The 17,385-nt window shown below is 45.7% G+C and overlaps 1 protein-coding gene across 1 annotated transcript in view; it reads left to right on the forward strand.

Moving 5' to 3' along the window:
• Positions 1–17,385, forward strand: part of REL (v-rel avian reticuloendotheliosis viral oncogene homolog) — a 54,309-nt gene that overhangs the window by 10,217 nt on the left and 26,707 nt on the right. Inside the window, exon 3 of the mRNA XM_015425493.1 lies at positions 7,394–7,485. Within this exon, the coding sequence (XP_015280979.1) occupies positions 7,394–7,485 (92 nt within the window). The remainder of the gene's footprint in view (positions 1–7,393; positions 7,486–17,385) is intronic.

A 17,385-nucleotide genomic window follows, 5' to 3' on the forward strand; every position in this document is an offset into this window, starting at 1 on the left:
GGCCTTATGACACACTTCTGGTGATGTCAGGGGGTGTGGCATATGCTAATGAGTTATGATAATGAGTTCCCCTAGCTCTTTTTCTACGAAATGACCCCTGGTCAACAGGAAGTGACATCACCACACCAGCAACTTCTGGGTGACACTCTGGTATTTGTGCAAAAACTCTATGGTTGAAACTGGTTTTACCATAGAGTTTTTTCCCAAATACCAGACGGTTGCCTGGAAGTCGCTAGTGTGATGACATCACTTCTATGCAAAGCTGGCAACAAGGGCGTGGGCCTTTTTCTTTCTCCTAGTAAGTTCCCCCCACCCCCACCCATTGGTTGCCAGGAGGGACTTAGGCCCCGGTCACACGGGAGGTTTAGGCTCGGAAGAGGGATGGATCATGGGCGCAGCAAACGGGTGCGATCACACCACAACATCTGGGAAGCGGCACGCACCCGTCTCCGATCTGGCCCTTCAGGCCAAAAATGCACATAAAAAAAGAACCTACAAAAAGGTAGGACCTACCTGAAACGGCGCAGTAAGCGCGGCCGTGAGATCGCTGGCGCGCCCGTCTTCAGGAGCAATCGAGGCTCCCAGCTGAACTGCGCATGCGCACACATGCGCAGCCGGCTGCCTCGCTCTACCTTCCGTGACCTCCCCCCGGCATCTGATCGTGCCGGGGAGCAACTGCGCGGCGGCTCAGGGGATCTGTCTGATCCCGCCGCCGCATGTCTCTTTTGGTGCGGCTCTAAAAAGCCACACTTTGGCCGCATAATTTCCCCCCATGTGACCAGGGCCATAGAAACCCTAACCCTGGGTGAGTCATGGAAGTCACATAGTAGCAAGTCTCCCAGTAGTTGCTGTCAGGCGTAGTCCCAATGAGTTCACCCTCAAAGGCCAAAAGTGGCTGGGTAGCGACAGAGAAGAAAAATTCAGATGCCCTGAACTCCCTGGTGGAAGATCTGGTTAAAAATATGTTAGCTAGATCTTTGGTTCATTGAGAATTACTTTCAGACTAGCTTGGTCATTTTTTCAGTTTCCATGGAGAATTCAGATGATGTCAGTGCCAACCTGTTGCCTGCAACCTGTTACATGCGTCCCTTTCAGACCTAATTGGTGATAAAAAAAATTTAAATTAAAAATGCAGTTGCAGTACCTGACTGTCCTGTGTGGACTGGCAGAGCAGTATTGAGGTTTTCCAGGGTTACTTCTTCTTTTAGATTTTGCATTTCCCCGTTGTTTGATATTTTTGTTTCTCAGCTTAATTCCTGTTGACCAGGGCATTCATCAATCCAGTCATGTTCAGGATGGGGAAGTCTTTAATTACTGCTTCCCCCTCCACCTTTTGTTCTCTTATTTTTCTCAATAGAATTAATGCACAATCATTTTTGTCCACAATGAAACTAGTGTACCCCCCCACATGCGTACAGTAATTGAGGATTGATTCAAGAATGCCACAGCCTATGTAAGTGTACAGGTAACTGTAGAGAGGAAAAGGAAATATATAACGAAGCAAAACCTTTGCTGGACCAGATTTACTTCAATGTAATCAGACAGTAGGGTTGTGCCTGTGGGGAAGGGCATTGCTGCCATGTTACAATGTTGTCTATAACTTTCTATTGAGCTCCTTGGGTTATAAAACCACTGAGTCCAACCTCCAAAGCAGCCATTTTCTCCAGGGTAACTGATCTGTCATCTGGAGATCAGTTGTAATTACTGAAGATCTTTAGGCCCCAGTTGGAGGTTGGCAACTCTAATTAGTGCTGTGTGGAACCACTGATTTTATTCCAGGTGCTGAAGATGAATGATTGAGCTGTAGAAAAGTGTTCTAATGTGGAAATAGTTTAAATCAGTAGGAGTGTAATTTAAAGACATTTTCCTTTTAGAGGGTATTTTGGTTCTTGTATGTAACTGTGATGGGGAAGGAAGAAAACATTTCCTTTTAACTATGAGTTACCTGATATTGATTGAGTGATATTTGTACTTCAGTAGATCCACCCAGGAGCACCTGTTTTGAAGTTTTAGTAATATCTGTTAAAATAAAAACATATTTTCATGAGTTGGCTTTAAAAGCTTACTGTGCTGACAGCTCTACTCTTAACTGTGTGATTAAATGTACTGTATTTACTTGAAAGTAAGATGACCTACTTAAAAAAGGTTATACATGCACAAAAAATATTATTGGATATATCTGCAACTTGTATGCACATAAAAGATGAAACTCTCTCATTCTTTTTTATGGCATAACTGTGAAAAACCTAGTCTTGCGTTTGAGTAAATACTGTACATATTGAAGCTGCTATTTTGAGAATGCTCAGTTAATGGTGTTTTTAATTAGATTCGTTTTAAAGTCCCCAACCACTTGTTGCTCAGCAGAACCATTTTATTATTTAAACTATAGATTTCAGCACTTGAATCCTATTTTTGTGTAAGACATTCCTGGGACCTTCTTAGATGTTACATGTAAGTACATCAGAAAACGTCATGGCTACTTTTGTTCTAAGGAAAAGCTTCTTTGGGAGCAGAGGGGTGTGTGTACTTAATCCTTCTGCTCCCTGCTGCTTTTCATTATAACTCCCTCCCTCCCTCAAGGTTCAGGTACTGTTTCTTAAGGACACTCTTTGTACTTTCCCACTGTCCCCAAATAAAGGCAAAGGAAAGTGAGTGTGTGTATTGGAGGCAGTGTGGTTCACTAGTACAGACACAGCCATGCTTTTACCCAGGGGTAATTTCCTGCAGGAGCGCACAGGAGCAGAGCTCCAGCAGTAAAGAGCCCAGGGGGTGGGCACATGCAACAAGCCCCACCCCCTGCTCCCAGCAGCCCTCAGTCAGAGCAAGAAACACCCAGGTAAGTTGCAGAGACCCCGGCCCCCTGTCCAAAACAATCCAGTGTAGGCTTCCCAAGTCCCCCCGGGGGGCGGGGAACCCCCCGCCGGTGGATCGGGCCCCAGGGGGAACCCCACCCCGAATTATGCGTCATCCCCGCCCCCAGCATCCACACCGGGCATGCTGGGGGCGGGGCCACAGTCATCCGACGGAAAACTCTATGGTTTTCCCTCGGATGGTCGTGCCCCCGCCCCCAGCGTGCCCGGCGTCATCACATCACTTCCGGGTGACGTGCATGCGGCGCACTCCAGCCGCGGAGTGGGAGTCCCCCGGTAAGGAGCAATTTCGACTTGGCAACCCTAGTCCAGGTGCACCTTTAAGACCAAGTTTTATTCAGGTACAAGCTCTGCACACACACACACACAGTAGCTAGCAATCCAAAACAGTCCAGTGGAGCCTGAGCAGTGGGTGTTGCCTTCTGACATACTTCCGGTGATGTCAGGGGGTGTGGCATATGCAAATAAGTTATGCTAATGAGCTATGCTAAGGAGCTCCTGCCCCTCTTTTTCTACGAAATGACCCCTGCTTTTACCTATGGAGACACTTCTTGAAGCTCTGCGTGCTGCAAAATAGATCACTGTTTGGCACAACCTGTTACAGCTGCCATGTGCCCTCACCTACTTGTTGAACCAATGACAGACCTGGATCATAGAGGCATTTGCAGTGGTTGTAGGGCATGTCAGCATGTTTTGCTGGCCTTCTAGCAAAAATCAGTTGTTGGCCAAGGAGCCCCATCTTAACTTCCAGGTACTTTACAAGACTAAGAAGGGGCAACCCCATCTGTTCATGAGTCACAGGAAGAACTGCAGAATCTTTCCCCGTAACGAGAACAGAGTAGATTTCCTCTCCTTGAAGCTGGTTGTTCCTTCTGTGGTGTGATTGAGGCAGTTGAATTCAATATCAAAACTGCTGAGATAAAGCCGTCTTTTCTTCCCCCTTGGCAAGAAGCTGCAGAGTATGACCGGGGTGGGTGGGGGGAGAGGTCTGTGTGGACAGAAGATGTGAGCTGCCTTTTTACTGAATCCGAACCAGTGATTAATCAGACTCAGTTCTGTCTACTGTGGCACTGACTCTTCAGGGTCTCTCAAGCAGTGAAAGGTGTTTCCCAGCAGGGCCTTCTGTATGCACAGCATGTGCATCTTTCATTGAGCCACAGTTTCTCTCGAAGGCAGCCGATTCTCTGCTGGTGGACGGCTGGCCACTTTCTCATGGACCACCTAGCAGAGAATTCTTGATGGAGGTCTGATGCTGCAAAGCACAAATGTTAGTAAGCGTTGAGTGTATTCTAGTCCACGGTGTCTTAACTTTTACGACATCCCAAGGATGCGTTCTCAAGCCTGAACTTTCCCTGGAAGCGCAAATGACTAAATTGTGGCTGTCGTACTTTGGTCACATTATGAGAAGACACAACTCACTAGAAGAGGCAAATAATACTAGAAAAAGGTGAAGGCAGCAGGAGAAGAGGAAAACCCAACATGAGATGGATTCACTCCATCAAAGAAGCCACAAAGGCCCTCAGTTTGCAAGGCCTGAGCGAGGCTGTTAACGACAGGAGGTTTTGGAGCTCATTAATTCATAGGGTCACTATAAGCCGGAAGTGACTTGATAGCACTTAACACACATACAAATTTAAGCTGTGTCAGTAGGTCACAGGGATTCTTTTTTTTGTTTTAAAAAGTATACGCTACAAGAGTGAAGTTGACTCACCCCCTGCTTTCATGTACAACAGGTTTTTTTCTGCACAGAAATAAACATGCAAATGCTCAAGGGCTTCTTGGTACTCCACTCAGATGTTTATGAAACATTCATTCATACAGGACTAGGACCAAGATCTTCATGATCTGGAGATCCATTGGCCAATGTGATGACATGCTCTAGATCCCTTGTGCCTTCAGATCACTGAGGGAGGAACTAGCCTAGGCTGGTGCTTGGAGAGCATGGTACTAGACTTATGGAACTCGTGTAAGTCCCCTACTCGACTTACCTTTGAAGGTATCTCGGATAATGAACTGGGTGTAAAATGTCACTCTATGTATGCTGATAGGTTGTGGCTGGTGGGGTACATATGACACCAATTCTGAAACAACTTCACACACACACGCACCCCGCTTAACATTGTGTCTCACAGTGTTGTTATGAAGATAAAAGGAGGAAGGGGAAAGCATGTATGATGCTGTTCGCTTCCTGGAGGGAGAGTGAGATACAAATGTACTAGTTAAGTCAATATTCTGCCATTACCGTGGTAGCATCTTGTCAGGTTCCCAGGGTGATCCAGACCAGACCCCTGGTGTTTTGTACCCCTAGTTCACCTCCTCTCAGCAGTCTTGATATTATTTGAACAGGCTGGTTTTGATCAGTGAGCCTGATTTAAGTCTTTGTGGTTTGAAACAACAAAATTTCCCACAGACGGTACCCCACAGTGCTTATAGCATAGGTCACTTGTGGTAGGCATAAACGCATGCTGTCTATCACGTCTATAATGTATCATTCTAATGAATCATAACCAGTCCTTAAGTCTCTGGAACCAACCAGAGGCAGAGGTTGGATGCATTATTTGAAACCAGTTCCACCTCTTTCTCTGTATTGCCAAATGCCTTCCATCTTCCTATGAAGATTTAGCATCTGGAAACAGACTCAGTTCAAGGTGTTGGGACTTACTTTTAAAGCCTTTTATGAGCCGGGATCCAAATACTCGCAAAAACTGCCTCACGTGCTAGTCTGGTCCCCCTTCGCTAGAGCAATCTATGGGTAAGGACTTGCAGGTGGGTTGTGTTAACCCTGCATGCTGTATCATGAGCCCCTGTACAGCTGCCTCTCCTTCTTGCTTCTTTATTGAAGGATCTGATGCTAACACACATGCACAGAGATCAAGGGCACTGTTTTATTTATTATTTTAAAATTCGATTTCTATCCCACTTTCCCTCAAATGGGCTCAGGGCGGGTTACAAGGTCACACAAATTGTGACAGCAATAACATGTAGGTTAAATAATTAAGTAGTAACATGTAAGTTAGATCATTTAAAACATTTTAAAATAAGAATAAAAACAACAATCATTGCAAAACCCTTGATTGCTATGCTCAGTTTAGGCTGATCAGAAGCCAGCAATTTCAGTAGGGGAGGCTAGAGATATGGACTTTGGGTTCTGTCACCTCAACTGAAAGCCCGGTGGAACAGCTCAGTTTTACAGGCCCTGCGGAATTGTAACAAATCCCGCAGGGCCCTGATCTCAAGTGGAAGCTTGTTCCACCAGTTTGGGGCCAAGGCAAAGAAGGCCCTGGTTGAGGCTAACCGGACATCCCTGGTATGTCCCATTAAAGGATCCCAGATGACAAGTGTTTGGGAAACTTTCCTTGGCTCTCCCTGACTGGAGACCAAGTGCCAGGTAGAGGAGACAGCACTAAGCTAAATGAAGAAGTAGGTTTAGTTGGTATGGTGTAAGGCAGCTTCATATGGTCATAAGACTAGTAAAGGATAAAGAGTCTGTATGGCTCCCCCACTCATTCTGCAGGGATCCCAGGAGTGTGTCCAGCCATTCCAAAGGACATTTTTTTAAGTTCTTAGTTGTGTGCTACCATTCCAAAATAGGAGCAGGGGTATTTCCTTGGTGTGAAAAGCCTTGGTTATCAAACTACACAGGCCTTTCTCTCCTTCCTCTTCTGGTGCCATAGTTATGTATCTCTGAACACCATTTTCAGCACCATTGCCAAGATAGAATTCCCAGAATTTGGGCGAAGCTGTTAAGTCGACTGCTTAACAAAGAGTCAGAAAGTGATTTCAGCAAGTGATTCAGCTTTATTAAACGCAACCAGAACAGAACAACCAGAACAGCTTTTGCATTGCAGCTGTGCTTCTTTTAAACTCTCCCGGCTAATGTAGCCACGCCCTACTGTACATTACAACCAATAGGATTGTCAAGATAAAGTCCAATCACAGACTTTCCCGCTCAGGGAACTGGATGTTAGGTGATTGGTCGGCTCTTCCTGGGCTACCAATAGGGATTGAATGATTAGGATCCTTGCCCAGGACGAAGCTTTACATGGTGTTTCAATTGGTGATTTCAAACACAGTTTTCCATTGCATTAAATACACCACAGAAGCCATGACAATTAAAGTGGAATGAAAACTGATACAAGTTTGTAGTGCAGGTATACCAGCTGTCTCTCTCATTTTCAGTCCTCCTGTGCTTGTATGGTTGGGATGCATATGTGTGTGCTTAGTTTTTTGTACTGCATGGTTTCAAATTTATATAAGTCTCCTTGGTAGCCTTCCTGCTCTTGTACCTCAGAATCCCCCCCCCCCCGCCACCATTTTGCACTTTGTCAGAGTACATGCACACCAACATGGTGGCACCTCTGTGAATTTGCTGAATAGCATGAGATTCTCATGGCCATTCTCAGTGAAATCCTCCTGCAAGGAATGTGCTGCCATCGGAATTTTTGCAATAATTCGCTTTTAGGCCAGGGTTCGGCTGCCGACGGTGGTTTGAAATTGCTGACGGTTACTTGTTTGTGCTCCAGCTTTCAGAACCTGGGTATACAGTGCGTGAAGAAAAGAGAGCTCAAAGAATCCATCATCTCACGAATCACAAATAACATCAACCCCTTCAATGGTAAGTAGCATTGAAGATGCATTGCAGGACTAAGATTTTACTTATGCTTTTGTATACTAGCTAAGACAATGATAACATGTCATGCTGCAATTGCATTTTTGAAGTCCTGACTTGGTTAGAATGTACTGAGCCACCGGGAGGAGCAGTCTGGAGCGGCTACCTGCGCTTGCTCTGCAGCCGAGATAGTATCCCTGAGCTGCTGCTGGTGGCCAGCTTGGGTGTTTGTTCTTCTGAGTGTGGCCCAGTCATGCAAAGAGCATTGTTGCAATGATGCATTAAAACAGCAGAAGATAACTAAGATAGTGAGATGGTACAGCGCAGGAATAGTATTGTGCAATGAGTTATGTTGCAGTTACTAAGAACAGACGGAATACAATGCTTGTGGAGCCTTGCTTTAGGTACTGAATGGCAATGGGTTGGGTAAAGACTACTGTGAGCAGAGCACAACTCATGGAAGAGATCTTGGCTGCTATCCACTTCTTTCTGCAGTCCCCGGCAAAACTCCTTCTGAGAGTTGGGGGGACCCGCAGGAACAGCACGGAGTGCACTCTGGGTGGCTGTAACAGGAAGGGAGACCTGGCAGAAATTGCCTATCCAGTCTTGTGTGAACTCTTTCTCTGTGCAAGACCAGAAGAATGAAGCTGATGGGCAGTAGATTCAGGACGGACAAAAGGAAACACAGATAGAATTCAATGAGATCTGAACACACTGGAAATGTGAATGGATAAGAACAATATTCAACTTAACAAGGATAAGTGCTGAGTTCTACATCTAGGTAAAAACACACGCATAGTGGATGGGGGATACATTTCTGGGTAGCAGTGTGTGTGAACAAATTCTTGGGGTATGGGTGGACCGTAAGTTAAATATGAGCAGCCAGTGTGATGTAGCAACAAAAAAGGCTAATGCGATCTTGGAGTGTATCAACAGAGGCATAACATCCAAATTGTAAGATATGATAGTTCCACTGTACACTGCATTGGTAAGGCTGCATCTGGAGTATTGTGTGCAGTTCTGGAGGCTTTACTTCAAAAAGGATGTGGACAGAATGGAGCAGGAGCACAGGAGAGTGATGAGGATGATTGGGGGCCTGGAGACCAAGCCCTATAAGGAAAGGCTGAGGGAAGTGGGAATGTTTAGTCTGGAGAAGAGGAGGTTGAGGTATTTGAAGGGCTGTCACTTGGAGGAGGGCAGGGAGCTGTTCCTGTTGGCAGCAGAGAATAGGACTCACAATAACGGGTTTAAATTAAGGGCGGGAAGGTACCGGCTGGATATTAAGGAAAACCTTTTTACAGTCAGAGTTGTGCAACAGTGGAATCAACTGCCTAGGATGGTGGTGAGCTTCCCCTCACTGGCAGTCTTTAAGCAGCAGCTGGACAAACACATGTCAGCAATGCCTTAGGCTGATCCTGCATTGAGCAGGGGCTTGGACTAGATGGCCTGTTTGGCCCCTTCCAACTCTGTGATTCTATGGTAAATACTTCTTTACACAGTGAGTGATTAAAATGTGGAATTTGTTGCCAGAGGATGCACAGGCACAGATGGCTTTGAAATGGATTATACAGATTCATGGAGGATAGGGGTATCAGTGGTTGCTAGCTACGGTGACTAAAGGGAACCTCCACAGGGGCAGTAAACCTCTGGATACTGGTGCCAGGAGGCAACGGCAGGGGAAGGCCTCAGCCTCTATGCCCTGCTGTTGGCCCTCCAGAGGAGCTGGTTGGCCTCTGTGTGAGACAGGATGCTGGACTAGATGTACTATTGGTCTGATCCAGCAGGGCTCTTCTTATGTTCTTAATTTCCCACTGCACCACATCCCCTGTTGGGTCACCCAACCATCAGAAGTGGGTTTTCAAGGGCCCTCCAGGACCTACAGAGAGGAGGAAAAAAGATTAGGGATTCTGTCTGTGAGATCTGCTGTGCTTATGGTAGCTTTGGCCCAACCTGCTATATTTTTGCACTTTTCTTCTCAGCCTTGAAAAGGGATGTTAGGATCAAGCTCATATATCAACATTCAAATGGAGATTCTGGGCGATTTCTCACTAGAGCTGCCTCGCAGCACAGCGCCGTTTGCCCCAACACAAACATGTCAATTTCACACCCGAGGCTGCGGGGCTGCATTTGACTCGGGGCTTCGCCCGATTTCCTCCGCAGTTTCATGATCCTCAAAAACCAGGATCACGAAACTGCGGAGGAAATCGGGCGAAGCCCCGAGTCAAAATGCAGCCCCGGAGCTTCGGGTGTGAAATTGACATGTTTGTGTCGAGGCAAACGGCGCTGTGCTGCGAGGCAGCTCTAGTGAGAAATCGCCCTTAGACTGTAGATGTGCTTTTCCTGTTCCGTTGTGATCTCTCCGGTGAGAATCTAGGGCTGAAGCATAGAGTATTCCAGATATCATTCTACTACCTTAAATGTTCAGAGGTCTCATTGAATTCAACCAATCAACACGGAATTAAAGAACCAGATCTTGTATATTTATTTAAAACATTTTATGCTGCATTTCTACATGCTCAGGGTTCCCAAGGAGGTGAACATCAAAACGTTGAACTTTTGAAAGATTAAAAACAATATTTAAAATTATAATATAATTCAATACAAATACATTTTATTTATATATTTGATTGTATTTCTAGCCCTTCCTCCACTGCACCGCGAGGCTGAGGGTGGGTTACAACAATAAGTAAAATGATACAATACAATAATTAAATTAATATCAGCAATCATTAAAAATCCAATATAACATCAGTTAATAACAACATATCAAGTAACAATCAGTGATGCCCATTAAATATAGCTACTTCTAGGTCAACCACATATGTGCAGTAGATGGTAACTGTGGGAGATGGGCGAACGAGAAAGAGCCAAGCAGAGTGGAACCATGCAGGGAGAGGCCAGTACAATAGATCTCTGCCCCCTCAACCATAGACCTGCTGGAACATCTCTGTTTTGCAGGCTCTGTGAAGCTGCATTAGGCCCCACATAAACATACAACACCAGAAGCAGGGAGGAGGGCCAATAACTGTTACTGGGGGTATGCCAATGAAATAAAAAAGACCTTTACTTGCTGGTGGAAGACACTGATAAAAAGAGACAGATGAGTCTCCTTGGGGAGGGAGCGCCAACATTTTGGTGCCACAGATGAGCCCTTTCTTGGGTTGCCATCTGTGTTGTCTCAGATGATGGGGGCCACCAAAGATGGCTGGAGTGAACGGGTAGGTAGGTTCATACAGAAGGAGCTCCTTAAGGTATGCTGGTCCAGGCAGTACAGGTAGGATTGCCAACTCCAGGTTGGGACGTACCTGGAGATTTGGGGGGTGGAACCTGAGGAGGGCAAGGTTTGGGAAGGGAATTCAATGGGGTATAATTTCATAGAGTTCACTTCTAAAAGTGGCCATTTTCTCCAGGTGAACTGATCTCTGTTGCCTGGAGATTAGTTATAATCCCCAGGAGATATCCAGCCACCACCTGGAGGTTGGCAACCCTCAGAACAGGGCCTTAAAGGACAACATCCCCACAGCTTGAATTGAGCCTGGAAGCAAATTGGGAGCCAGTGTAGATGGAACATGACTGGAGTGATATGGTTCTTGTGACCTACTGCAATCAGCACTGCAGTCAACACTACAGCATTCTGTACCAACTGTAGCTTCTGGACAGTCTCCAACCGTGACCTCACATAGAGTGTATAGCAGTAATATAATCTAGATATTTCCAGGGCATGCACCACAGTGACAAGATTTTTCCCACCCAGGAAGGGCTGCAGGTGGCTCAGCAGCCAAAGGTAGTGAAAAGCATTATGGGGACTACAACCCCACCCAGAACAAGGGATAACCCATTTTTTGGGTCAGAACCCCACACACACACACCAGAAGCACCTCCATTTTGTTTGGATTACGTTTCAGTTTCTTGGTATTCATCCATTCCAAAACTGCCGCTTCAAAATTCCCACAATCTCCCTGGGACCTGCTAGCAGCGCATGGTGTACTTGAGTGTCATTTGCATATTGGTGGCAGCTCAGCCCAGATCTTTGGATGACCTCTGCCAGCAGCTTTACATAGATGTTGAAAAGCATGGGGGACAAGATGGAACCTTGGGGAACCCTGCAGGGCAGAGGCTGAGGCGCAGAGCAGCAGTCCCCCAGCACCACACTCTGAAAACTACCCTTGAGGTAGGACTGGAACATAGTGAACGTGGCATTTCATATTACTGAATTGTGCCAGTGTGCAAAGCCACCTGTGACTGCAGTGAGTCACAGTCGACAAAAGGTGTGGCAGAATGAGTGGAGAGCTGCTTCCCTTATATGTTGTTTGCACTAAAAGGTCATGCTCGCCATATGATCGACACTATCACCCATGTGGGATAGAGGTGTGGTGGGACAACTTGCCACCCACATGCCAAGCAGTCATGCTACTGGTCCTCTGCTACTGACTCATAGATGCAGTGACACACTTCCTTGTTACTTTGTACAAGCTCAGTTCCTCTGTCTTAATTAACTGCCCTTTGTCATGGTTAGATGACAGTTAAGGTAATGTTACAAGTGAACAGGACAGCTGGATGACAATAGAGTTACAGATAAAATTGCTCTGGTTTGGCAATGTCTAGTTCTCTAGCTATAACTAGGTATCTCTGTCACTTGTAATTCTATGGAAACCCCAAAGAAATGTGGTATTGAACACAAAATATATCTTGCTGAGGGGTCTGTGGTGGTGGCTGCTATAAGATTCTAATAGGGCTGCAAACTCAGGCTTCTAAATTTCTGTGCAAGTTCAGAAACTAAAGGAGTGTGGTTGAATGAGCTTCCCATTGGCTTCATGCTCTGCATACTTCTTGGTCCCTCTCTGTGACTAGCAGAAGTAGAAGAAAATATGCAGTAAAAAATGGCAAACCTAAGTTATGGGAGAGAAGGAGAATTGCACAAATGCTTTGTTTAGATTAAGTAGGGCTGCAGAATTTAGCTGTTCTTGGTAGAGAATTTGGATGGCTCAGAATTGTTTTTGAACAGTTTCTATAGTAAAAAAAAGATATGTAAGACCATAGTTCAGACATTATTCTGAATCATAGTTAAGGAGGCTTGAGTATGATTTCCTGAGATTACTGAATTGACAAATCTAAACTTGTTATAGGCTGGCAAACCAGAAACCATGGTGTGAGGTGGATTTGCAGATCACAGTTTGTGATGAATTGTGGTTTGATGTGATGGTTGAATGGATCAATCCATAGTTTACAGCCACTGCTTGACCTTCAGAAGCAACTGCATATAGAGTCTGAAATTCTCAGCAGATGCTCTGAAAGTATGAAAACAACTTGGAACCATGATTTGCTTGTCTGTTTGGAAGCTCAAGCCATGGTTTAGGTTCTCACTACAGTCTCTTCAGATAGTGGGGTGATGTGATCCTGGGTGACCTTGGGCCAGTCACACACTCAGCCTAACCTACCTCACAGGGTTGTTGTGAGGAGAAAATGGAGGAGCTGCTTTGGGTCCCCAGTGGGGAGAAAGGCAGGATATCTTCAGCTGCATCAAAGAATCCACACAGGGGAAGAAACCTTTTGAATGTTCAGAATGTGGAAAGACCCTCAACCGGAGTGGCAGTCTTCACCAGCATAAAAGAATCCACACCTTTTGAATGCTCAAACAGTGCTTCTCAAATAAACGTTACCTTGTTAAACACCAAGGAATTCATTCTGAACGGAAACCTTTTGAACACTCAGAGTGTGGAAAGAGGTTCACTCACAGCTTGCACCTTCAACAACATCAAATGATTGTTATGGGAGACCCTAGAGACACTTCAGCATCCCTCTTCCCAAACATAATTCTCTCTCTAACCTCTGTTCTGAATGTATTCTGCATTCCAAAAGGAAGAACAAACCATGAAACTCTTTTCTGAAAGATGGCACGGCTCCAAGCCTTTACTGAGATAATGTAGCTAAGGGAACAGAGGTAAAAAAGAACAGATCCTACAGTGGGTGGAATCCAGCAGGAACACAACATTTCTAAAATCTGGCAAACCAACATAGGCTCATAATTATAAGACATGTAAAATTCCTTAACAGCCCCCTCCCTTTGAGCATATGTTGATTCATAATTTAAAAATTATAAATCACAGAATGCATCCTTTTTGCTAAGGGCCTTCATGTATACCTTATTTTAGATTTTTGCTTTGTCGATGTATCCATGTTTTACTGTATTTATTCTGTTATTTTTAACCTGTTGTAAGCCGCCCTGAGCCTGCCCATGCGGGGAGGGCAGAATATAAATTGAAAGTATAAATAGATTTTAAAAAATACAGTAAATACGTAAAATAAAAATAGCTTGCAGGTACTCCTAGATTCCTAGGCAGCGGCTGAGGCCCACAGTTCTTTTTCCCCTTCCTAGTTTTAAGTCAATTGCTAGCTATTTCGCAGTGTCTGGAAAATTCCAAATGGTGCAAATTGCTGCTAGCATGACTTTGAGAGAAACTAGTTGGCCTGATCATATTATAATTACCATATGACAGTTAAAACTGTTATCACTAGGGTTGCCAACCTCTAGGTGGTGGCTGGAGATCTCCCGCTAATACAACTGATCTCCAGGTGACAGAGATCAGTTCACCTGGAGAAAATGTCCACTTTGGAAGGTGAACTCTATGGCATTATACCTCATTGAGGTCCCTTCCCTCCCCTCCCCTAAAACCTGCCTTCCTCAGGCTCCACCCCCCCCACCCCCCCAAATCTCCAGGTATTTCCCAATTTGGAGCTGGCAACCCTAGTTATCACTGTGCTTCTGAAGGTGTTTTGACCCATAATTTATTTAGTTATTTACTTCATTTGTACCTTTGTCTCCAGTGGGGACCCAAAGCAGCTTACATCATTTTCCTCACAGCAATCCTGTGAGGCAGTTTAGGCTGAGACTGTGAGTGGCCCAAGGCCGCCAAGAAACCTTCCATGGCAAAGTGGAGTTTGAACCTGAGGTCTCTCAGATCGTAGTCCAAGCACTACACCACACTGGCGCTGTAAAGCGCTAAGCTGTCAGAGACCAGGGTATTTTAGGGATTGCCTTCTGCCACTGTCCTCCCTGCGCTTTATGATCTGCTTGGGGTACTGTCTTTTCTGGTTCCTACCGCGAAGAGGGCCTTGTCAGTGATAACACCAATGTTGTGGGATGCCCTCACTCAACAGGCTCAATTCGTATAATCTCTTGCCTCCTTTTGTACCTAGATGAAGGCATTTCTTAAGCCTCCTCTCCCTGCACACAATGGTCCCAGTCCAAACAGGACATGCATGTGCCTAAGAATTGTTCTGAACGTGGAACCTCTCACAGAATATCTGATTGACAGGACCTGTGAGGAATCCCAAAAGTGTTTTAAGATGAGAGTTTATTTGCTCTGCTGTTGATTGACCTGTTTTATTTGCTATTGTCTTGAGATTTAGTTCATTGATTGGGGGGGGGGGTTGTCGTCATGTCTCAGCTGACTTAAAGTGACCTTTTTGGGTTTTCAAGGCAAGAGACATTCAGAAGTGTTTTGCCATTGCCTGCCTCTGCGTAGCGACCTTGGTATTCCTTGGTGGTCTCCCATCCAAATACTGACCAGGGTCAAGCTGATGGATGCTTGTTTTATGCTGTAAATTGGCTTGTATAGAGCTTGGTCTGGCTGACCGTTACTGAAAACCAGATGCTGGACTATTTAGTGTGAATTTATGTCCAGTCTTCCTTCCTTTCCTTGAGCTCAAGGCAGTTTATGTAGGATTTCCAGGAGATCTCCTATGGAGGGATTGACCACACCCATAACTGCTTAGTTTCAGCAAGGTGGTTGTAGTGTGCACATCTCCTGGGACCAAAAGAAATCAATTGGACTCATCCAAGTGGGACAATGAAGGGTTCATTACAGCTCGGTGGACCGAAAGAGTGGAGTGGATCCCCGCCCCAACCCAGATTAAATGCTGGAAGGTCTTCCAGCTGCGATGGCTTTCCTTGTGCAACCGTATTGAGATCCTACGGGCTGCGAAGCCTCAATCTCTTTCGCAAGTCGTCACTTTGTCACAAGTTACAGTACTCCCACGATAGATCTTTCCACTGTAACAGCAGCGTCATGGGAAGGCAGCAGACATGAGGAAGAAACTCTCCTCTGTGGGCTGTCTGCTGTGGTTATTACATCACCAGCAAGGGCTGGTGACAACGGGATGTAGCCTTTGAGAGCAGAAATGTGTTTAGCAGTCTTGACTGTCCAAGAAGTCTTTTTTTTAAAAAAGGGCTAGCTGCAATTTTTGTTTTTTATCATTACAAGAGGGATTGCACATGAAAGGGGCTCTAGTGCTGTGGGCTAATCAGACAGTGGATGCCACCACCAACAAGTAGGGCAAAGTACCACGGGAATACAGGATTAAAGTTGCACTTTTACGCTTTGGGAGTGGAGAGCTCAACCCACGGCTCTCCCCTTTACCACTCTTAAGAAAGCGGGACTGAATAGGCGTGGCGTGGGTGCAGAGATCAGGTATTCAAAATATAAGGAAGTTGAATAAACAGTTAAAAAGAGTGCATGTAGTCAAGCTCAGCAAAGATATAAAGAAATAGTGAAAACATGCAGCCCTCTAACGCTATACTTACTCTAAATGATATTAAAAGTAAGATAGGTTTGTAATTCTTGACGTTTCAGCATTTGAAAGTCTGCCATTACCTTAGTTCTTGGAGTTGAGACTTTGCCAGTGCCCCAGCGGGGAAATGGATAGAAAAGATGACATGAACAAAAGGGGAAGATGATGACAGAAAGTACTTTCTAGTTTCTCAGTTCACAATTCTTCTTCAAAGAGTGTCCTTGTGGCACTTTGCTGGCCTTCTCCATTCTGTCTACCATAGATATGGTGGACTTGGAGTCACACCCTTCTAAACCCATTGATTTTAAAGGCTTTAGAAGGGAGTAACTCTGTTTGGGATCATACTGTTAATCTATCCCTCATTTTAAACCCTTTGGATTGAGAATGTATTTTTAATGCAAGTTATCTTTTTAATGTATGTATCTGGGTTGCCAAATCTTCTTCCCCCCGTGGCGGGTGAGCGACGCCACGATCCGGGAGTTGTCCCGATGTGCGCGCGCGCGCGCCGGCAGCACGTCGCTGGAAGTGACGGACGACGTGCTGACGTTGGGGGCGTGGCTGAGCTCGTCGGAGGGGAAAACCATATGGCCACGTCAGCAACGTGGCTGCGTCACCTCTGGTGACGCAGCTTGGGGGGCGGGGTTCCCCCCAGGCTGGAATTCCCCTGCGGCGGAAATCGGGCCGCGGAAGCGAGGGGTTCCCCGCCCCCCGGCCCGATTTGGCAACCCTAGTATGTATTGAGGCTTAGTGGAGCTCATACTTGACATTTATTTATTTGTTTGTTTATTATTATTAAATTAGATTTGCTAGGCCGCCCTTCCCTACAGGAAGGCTCAGGGCAGCTTACAACAGAGTGATAACAAAATTCTTTAGTTTAAACAACATTAAAATCAGATGAAACAGACCAATAAATAGAAACAAAGTACATGTACCAGATGGCAGAAAAATCAGCTCCCCCTGGCCTCCTTGGGGGGAGGGGTTGCGAGGGATGGGGAAGTGTATGAGAGTGTGAGATGTCATACTATCCCCCCATCGCTGTCCTCAACCAAATGCCTGGTGGAACATCTCTCCCTTACATGCCCTGCTGAAAGGTTATAACTCCCACAGGGCACGGTTGTCTTCTGGCAGAGTCCCACTAGGTGGGGGCCAGGGCTCAAAAAGTCCTGGCCCTAGTTGAGGACAGCCGGATCTCACTTGGGCTGGGGGCCACCAGGAAGTTCTTAATCTTCTTCTTGGTCTCTGTGCATCACACCTCTGGGATATAGTGCCCCTGCGCCGACCCCGATCAATATAATGGAAAGCAAAAGGGATTTTTGTGCCTGTTCCCCGGTCACG

This window comes from Gekko japonicus, unplaced genomic scaffold (genome assembly GCF_001447785.1).
Source record: "Gekko japonicus isolate JY-2015 unplaced genomic scaffold, Gekko_japonicus_V1.1 scaffold480, whole genome shotgun sequence".
NCBI classification, from domain to species: Eukaryota; Metazoa; Chordata; class Lepidosauria; order Squamata; family Gekkonidae; genus Gekko; species Gekko japonicus.